Source organism: Lycium ferocissimum, chromosome 8, assembly GCF_029784015.1.
Source record: "Lycium ferocissimum isolate CSIRO_LF1 chromosome 8, AGI_CSIRO_Lferr_CH_V1, whole genome shotgun sequence".
NCBI classification, from domain to species: Eukaryota; Viridiplantae; Streptophyta; class Magnoliopsida; order Solanales; family Solanaceae; genus Lycium; species Lycium ferocissimum.
The window spans coordinates 46,136,295-46,144,604 of NC_081349.1; the positions used below are offsets into that span (position 1 = coordinate 46,136,295).

The 8,310-nt window shown below is 30.2% G+C and overlaps 1 protein-coding gene across 2 annotated transcripts; it reads left to right on the forward strand.

Moving 5' to 3' along the window:
• Positions 1 to 1,278: 1,278 nt before the first annotated feature.
• LOC132068633 (flavin-containing monooxygenase FMO GS-OX5-like) lies at positions 1,279 to 7,896 on the forward strand. 2 transcript variants are annotated; one of them, XM_059462276.1, is made up of 8 exons: positions 1,284 to 1,863; positions 2,900 to 3,026; positions 5,441 to 5,511; positions 5,609 to 5,758; positions 5,831 to 5,913; positions 6,055 to 6,193; positions 6,738 to 6,911; positions 7,637 to 7,890. In XM_059462276.1, the coding sequence occupies exons 1-8, from the start codon at positions 1,468 to 1,470 to the stop codon at positions 7,787 to 7,789; spliced, it is 1,293 nt and encodes a 430-aa protein (XP_059318259.1). In that variant the 5' UTR covers positions 1,284 to 1,467; the 3' UTR covers positions 7,790 to 7,890. The 2 variants fall into 2 exon arrangements, with proteins under 2 accessions (XP_059318260.1, XP_059318259.1); XM_059462277.1 differs by lacking the exons at positions 2,900 to 3,026; positions 5,441 to 5,511 and having other exon boundaries at positions 1,279 to 1,863; positions 7,637 to 7,896.
• The last annotated feature ends 414 nt before the right edge of the window (positions 7,897 to 8,310 follow it).

The window sequence follows — 8,310 nt, forward strand, 5'->3', positions numbered from 1 at the left end:
TGTTATAAACGAAAACAATATACTTGTTAATTTCAAAATCTCAATTAATTTTTATATCTCATTAATAAAAATTTGAAAAGACTAAGAAATTACTAATAAATCCATAACTAATTGTACCATACCGATAAAGAATTAAAATCTAGGAATAAGCATTTAAAATTAATTGAGAATTTAAATATTTTAAGTTTGAAGTAAGAATTCAGCAATTGTAGGTAGTTTCATCAATTCTAGTCTCTTAGTGATAATGTAACGCTTGAATTGACGAAGAATTTTATCCAAACTTTCAGCAAAAGGGAATTTAACTTTTCCTTAAAGGCTATCTAAGGACTTAACAATTGACTCTTCTACTATGTCCGTGACATTAATGATGATTACCATAAAAATTTTAATATTTTATTTGTATACATAATATATTTTTCTCTACCTTTACAAGGTAGGGTAAGGTCAGCGTACACTCTACCCTCCCCAAACCCCACTTGACGGAACTATACTAGGTATGTTGTTGTTGTAGTATATTTCTTACAAAATCTTATTACACAATATCTTCAAATATACTAAACATTCACCTGCAGTTTGATCTTGCTTTACTCCCTCCAAACTCACGAAACTCATACTATTATAAGATTATTTAATTTATACATTTTTAATGCTTTTGTATTAACTAGCACGAGATACAAGTGCAACGCACGTCCAAGAACTAGTACTATACAAAAGGAAAAGTGTCAATAGGGCGTGTTTTTATGAAATGTTGATCTTAATTGCCTTATGATTTTTTGTTTTCTTTTTACTCAGCTGGGATTCTACAAAAGCTTTGCCCGAATAGGCTTAATTTGTTACGAAATTCTGCCTTGCAATTTTTACTATCAATTGTTCTCTTTTTCTACCTGAAAACTATCACCATTTGTTTTAATACATACTATATGATAATAATTCAGGTAAAAAAGAAAATACCTGATAATTGGAATGTTAAACTCGCAAAAAAGTGATATTATTTCCATTCTAATTTAAGTGTCTTACTTTTCTTTTTGATCTGTCTAAAATAGTGTACCTCTTTCTATACTTAGTAAGTTGACAATTCAAACGTCCTACATGACAAATTTATAACCACAAGATTTAAAGAACATTTTAGTACATTATACACGGCTTTGATTTAAGATCATAAGATTTAAATTTTTATTTTTATTTCTTAAATTTTGTGTCTAGTTAAAACTAAGACACTTAAAAACGGAGGGAGTAGTTCAAACTTTTTTTTTTTTTTTTTTTTTTTTTAAGATTCAAACAAACAGTATTCAAATAAGGAGGCTTATCTAACTACTTTTCCCGAACGAGACATTTGAATTACTGCATATACCTTGTAGTATTCATATCTTCGTCATCCCCAATTTTTATTATTTAAAACAAACTTAATACTAATTACCTCCATCATCTTTTCAAAACTGTGCATTTAGCCCAAAATAGTCTTCTCCTATGGCACAATCCCGGAAAGTAGCAGTAATCGGAGCCGGAGTATCGGGTCTCGTAACAGCGCGTGAGCTACAAAGAGAAGGCCACAGAGTTACAGTCTTTGAAAAATCGAACAAACTGGGTGGTCTATGGGTTTACAATCCCCAAATTGAGACTGATCCACTTAGTGTCGATCCAAATAGAGAAATTATTCACAGCAGTCTTTATAAGTCTCTTCGAACAAATCTACCAAGACAACTCATGAGTTTCAGCGATTATCCTTTCAAAGGCGAAATAAATGGGAAAATATTGAATTTTCCTGGGCATGAACAAGTGTTGAAGTTTTTGAATGAGTTTGCTGAGGATTTTGGGATTACTGATTTGATTCGATTCAATGCGGAAGTTGTACGAGTTGCGCAGGTAGATTTTGGGGAAAATTTTAAATCTCTCAAATATTAATACTCCATGCATTTTTTTTTTTAAATTTAATGCACGCCCAAAAAGTGCTCACTCTTAGAAAATTAAGAGTATTTTTATTAACTTATCACTAATTAAATGCACAGAATAAGAAAAATTACTTAATGATTCTTTATTATGTGATTATGAATATAAGGGTAATTTTAGAATAAAAAAAAATCAATTTCTTCTTGGAATCCTAAACTTCACTTATTTTAAAACAAATAAAAAATCTAAAATATCATTATTTAGAAATGGAGGGAGTATAATTTTTTTGTTTTTAACGATACTTATATTGATTAAAACCTTAATATATATTCCCGTCCAATTTATGTGTCTTAGTTTGATTTGATATGAAATTTAAAAGTAAAGGAAATTTTTTGAATCTTGTGCTCTTAAATTAAATATGTTGTGTTCCTTTAAAATCTTGTAGTCTTATTGTAATGTAAAATGTTAGAATTGAAAAACTTACTAAATACTACTATAAAAGAGATACTCTTTTCGAGACAAATAAAAAATGAAAGTAAGACACTTCTTGCTTGTTTGACCAAACTTTTAAAATCAGTTTATTTTTAAAAAGTGTTTTTCAAAAAATATTTTTGGTTAAAAGCAAACAAAAAAGCAGTTTTTGTTTAATTAATTTCAAAAATACTTTTGAGCAGCAATTAATGTTTGATCAAGCATTTAAAAAGTGCTTTTAAATGTATTTTTCTCAAAAATATTTTTCAAGAAAGTTCTTTTGGGCAACTGAAAAACAGCTTCGGTTAATCTCCCGAAACACCATTTTCTCTCAAAAAGTATGGCCAAACATTTCACTTTTTAAAAATAAGCACTTATTGAGAAAAATAAGCTTGATCAAATAGGCTATTTAAATTGGTATGAAGGGAGTTTATTTTTTATTTTTAATTAAAGTCATTCGTAAAATATATTGGAAGTAATTTTTCTACTCAAATACTAATTACAAAATGAACCATAATTTGAGGTCGTACGAGCTGCGCAGGTAGATTTTGAGGAAAATGGTTGGGTTGTTAAGTCGAAAGTGGATGAGTTGAGTTTGGAAGAGGTGTTTGATTCCGTTGTGATTTGTAATGGTCACCATACAGTACCCAGACTTGCAAATATTCCAGGTACCTTATTTTTAAATTCAAATTAATTAATCTATTGTTTGAACAGTGATTTATTTGCTTTGACATATTGGACTTTATTTATATGGAACCACAAGTTATTCCCCTCTCAAATTATCTGAAAATAAAAAATGAAAATAAAGACCTCTTTGATTCTATTAGAGAGGAAATAGAAACATGATAAGTAATTAATATAAACTCCCCGTCTTTAGAGCAAAAAAACAAGAGAAACAATAGAATTTGTATAAGAGTAATATGTCGATAGAAGGTCCTACTAACTAAATAAAATGGAAATAAGTATAATGGAATAAAATTGGATTCCAGTCGATGAATCTTGAAGTGAGATATGCCCTACAATAAACCAATAAACAAAGTAAACTAGGCGGTTTGATTAAAATGAATTAACGATTTAAAAATAGTTGTTGCCCCAAATTATTTGTTGTTTTAGAAGTTCAGGGCTGAATTAATTATTTGTTATTGTTATTTCAAGATTATGTGGTGATATTATGATTGTTCAAATATCAATGAAGGGCTAAAACCCCTCTTAATTACTATGGGTTGTGTAAAAGAGAATCATAAGAAATAATTTGAGACGGAAGGAGTGTTTTAGGAAATTGTGGTCTGATAATGTTATTGGTAGAATATCTAGGAAAGCACTTAATTGCTACTCCTTATAGCACGTTTGACCAAGCTTCTAAGAAGTCAAAAATACCTTTTCTTGTGAAAAAAAAAAAACACTTTTTTTATTTTTTTTATTTGAGGTGTTTGGCCCAAAATGAAAATGTTCTCGAGCGGCAGCTGAATTAATTTTTCTACTGTTGCGAAGAAGCTACAAGAAGAAACAGAAATTTATTTTTTCCGAGACAACAGTATCCTTACCAAAAATTTATGTTTATCAAACTATCTCTCAATAATTTAATCCATATATCTCTCGAATATAAATACAATTTTCTTCTCCTCTTCCTTTTTTGCTTTCACTATATTTATATTGATTAAAAGCATTAATATATATATATATATATATATATATATATATATATATATTATTTTAAAAAGTTAACTAAAATCTTTCATAAAATATATTTAAAATCATTTTTCTACTCAAATACTAATTGCAAAATGAACCATAATACTGTCTTTTCTCGTAATTACACTCAAATGCACTTTAGAGAAAGATTGGCCAAACACAATTGTTTATCAAATACTTAAAAAAAATATTTTTCAAATGAATTGGCTAAACACAAGCCGTTTTTCTTTAAAATTACTTCTCCAAAATGTTAATTTAACAAAAGTGGTTCTCAAGATAAACTGTTTTAGAAGCTTAACTAAACATGTGTTAGAAAAATATTATTTTCTATCTAATATCTCAAAAATAGAAGGACTATTCCTAATGACTACTTTGAAATAAGAGTATTAATTCTATATTTTATTAGCCTTAATGATTTCTTAATGAGAGAAATTGATTGTCCCAAACGTTTGTAACTGAATTTTGGTCAACCTTTATGGTTGAATTTTAGTCACCTTTTATGGTCTAGATTCATTCTTTCTTAATGAGTATTTGATATTCTAATAATATCACTGTAGCTGTCAACTTTTTGAAATAGTAACTGATGGCCCACATTGATATCCTTGAATAGTATTAAGTGCTATTATTTGTATTCAAGTCCCACGTTATTTGCTGAGCTTTGACTAGCTTTGATTAGCCTCTAAGACTAGCCGTTCAAAAGTTCTACGATTTAACTTCTCATTTATAAATTCGAATATCTTTCCTTGATAGAGGATACACGAAAGAAACAAAAAACATTCTTCTACTCCTCACTTCCTTTTGTTGAGTTTCATAAAATTGTTTAATCTTGTTAGATTAAGGCTCCTAATTTTGTCTTAGAAGAGCTTGTTGAATCCTCGAGGATATCTTAACGTTGAAATATCCTTAAGGACAGTGTCTTAATTGATACGCCTCAAGCTACGAATATTTCCGTGAATTCAAGATTTTTTCCAACAACATGCTCTTAACTTAAGATATAAGAAATTTGACTAACTTTCTAAACGATATTCCTTTAACATTTAGATATGATGAAATTCTATAGTTTTTTAATATCCAAAGAGTGCGACCCAATGGTGAAAGAAGTGGAGGATAACCATGAGGTTTCAGGTTTGAATCTTAGCAGAAGCAAAAAAATACCAAGTGATCTTTATTTCATTTGCCTAAATTTTGTTGGATAGAGTTACTTGGTATCTTTTGTTAGTGGGAGGTGTAGGTACTTGGACGGACACCACCTTCATAATAAAATAGTAAAAACAAATTAGGATGGTAAGAGTTAAACAGAAAACAATTTTAACTTCCTGCACTCATGGTGAAAGAAATGGGAATGATTGGTTTGTATTCTGAACTAATTCTTGTTAGTTAATATCCAAAGGTATAAACAATTGGCCTGGAAAACACATACATAGCCACAATTATCGAGTTCCTGAGCCATTTAAGGATCAGGCAAGCCCTTTATACTCTTTTTACATTTTCATTTATGAAAGTTTCATGCACAAGTCTATGCTTCCTATTTACAGAACCTTCTCACTTGTTAATTTAGATTGTAGTTGTAATTGGAGGTGGACCAAGTGGGCTTGATATTTCCCGAGACATAGCTACGGTAGCCAAGCAAGTTCATCTTTCAAGAAAACCTTCTGAAATTGGATTTTCAAATTTGGACAGTTATGCAAATCTATGGAACCATTCACAGGTATATAATTGTTTAAATACTGTGTGCACTGGAAGATATATAAAGGGAGCTGATTTTGGAACTTTTTTGCAGATTGATCATGTTGATGAAAGTGGTGAAGTGACTTTCTTGGATGGATCTTCTATTCATGCTGATATCATTCTCCACTGCACAGGGTTTAGTTCAAATCTCGAGTCTTTTGTTCATACAGAAGTTTATTGTCGTCATTATTTCTTGAATTATGTGATCATTTTATCTAAAAGCTTACATCGTTATAGAGAACATACTTTTATTTACTTAATTGTGTCTTGAAACAGATACAAGTATGATTTCCCATTTCTTGAAACCGATGGAATAGTAAGTGCAGATGAGGACGGTTCTGTTGGACCACTATACAAGCATGTTTTTCCTCCAAAGCTTTCTCCCTGGCTCTCTTTTGTTGGTATACCTTATCAGGTCAGCTAATTGTACGGAATATCATACTCTCTCTGTGTTATTATCCAGTTATTGTAGTATTTGATACGATAGAAGTTATTCTTCAGTAAATACTTTTTGTAAATGATTTATTTTCTGGAAAACATTTTCCCATGTTTGGTTGGAGAGTGATAAATATTGTTTGAAAAAGTAACATAAGCAAACTGCATAGTGCTTTGATAAATATTTTAGTATTTATTGGTTAAAATAGTGATATGCAATTAGGTGAAATAACTATGAAGAAAAATGACTTCCACCGAAAAGTGAGGAGACTATTTTCCTTTTTTGATGAAAAATATTTTTTGGCAGCCAAACATGAAAAAATGACTTATTTTCTAAATCATTTTCCATCGATGTTTAGTGTTTTTATTTTTTTATTTGGATAATTCAAGCTTCTCAACACTAAGAGGTTGACCCTCTTAACCTCTTTAACATTGTATTATGCTCTTGAAAATTGTAATCTGTTGCGAGAGATGGTAATGTAAACTTTTTGCTGTGATGATAAACTTTTTTTGTTGATGATCAGACAATAATCTTTCTCATGTTGGAAGTACAAGCCAAATGGATTGCAAAAGTGTTGTCTGGAAAGGTGCTTTTACCATCGGAGGAGGAGATGTTAGCTGATGTTGAGGATCATAATAGGCAACTCGAGGAAGCTGGGATCCCAAAACGTCACACGCATCGCCTAAACTTTCACGAGGTTTTTCACAAACTTTTTTTTTTTTTTTTTTTGAGATTTGTCTCAATGTTGTTACTGCTTTGATTTCTGTATTCGCTTTTTTCAAACTGTATTGAAATGCTTTACTTAAGCGGGTCTATCGTAAACAGTCCGTTTTATCTCTCTAGGTAGGGTGGGTAGCGCTTACGACACCTATTCTCCTCGCACTCCCACATGACATTACACCGGTTATGTTATTGAGATTTGTCTCAATGTGGACATACTTTTACAATTGAACACTCAATATGACTCGGGCAAAACCTATTCATCACTCGTTATTTATTGCTTTCTTTTTCTCTTTTTCAAAATTCTCTTACCATTGTTACAAATTCTTGAATATAAAACTTCACTCACGGTCTAGCTTCAAAAGAAGTATAGTTGAGAAGGATTTGTATGTCCCCAGTTGAAGATCCTGTAATATTGTTTAGATAAAACTTTTAAGATTTCATCTTATTGAATTTACCAAACACTTTCTAAACCTCAATTAAGAATTGTTGCCGTGTGACTACGACGTCACGGGTGCAAGCCGTGAAAACGGTCTCTTGCAGAAATGCAAGCTAAGGCTGCACGCCAACATAATGTGGTCCGACCCTTTGTATTCGGGTCTGCAGTCTGCCCTTTTTTTTTTTATTTTTTTTTAGGTTTTCTGTATCTCAATGATTTAACTTTAAAGTTAGTGAAAGGAAATTACATGAATTTGTTGGCAGGTGAAGTACATGGACTGGGTAGCAGCTCAAGTGGGACTGCCGCCAGTTGATGCCGGCATAAAGGAAATGCATTCGAGTATTTACAAATTTGCTGCTGAAGTAGGGTATGATCGCTATAGGGATTTGTGGGACGTTAAGAATTTGACTCAATAGTCTTTGTAGTTATCAAGTTTGTGTGTTAGATGAGTAACATCATATCTATTCCTTTTGTGTTTTACAACATTCTTTATGTCATTATTCAAAATAAGACCATAAAACAAATAGACGCGAAAGAAGAAGTATTATGCTTTAACTTAAAGAAAATAAAATAATATTGGCGGAGACTTGCTTTCTGTTCTTGAGATTTACTGATAAAAGTAGGAGAATGCATATATATATATATATATATATATATATATATATATATATATATATATATATATATATATATATATATATATATATATATATATATATATTTATGGCCTATGTGCGCACTCCAACACTTTGGATTGTAGTGTATCATGTGTATGTAGTTGTGTTGGATAGTGATATATATATATATATATATATATATATATATATATATATATATATATATATATATATATATATATATATATATATATACATACTATGTTCAAAACACGATTAATATAACATTGTAGTTTGTGCTTCCGTATCTAAAACTTTAT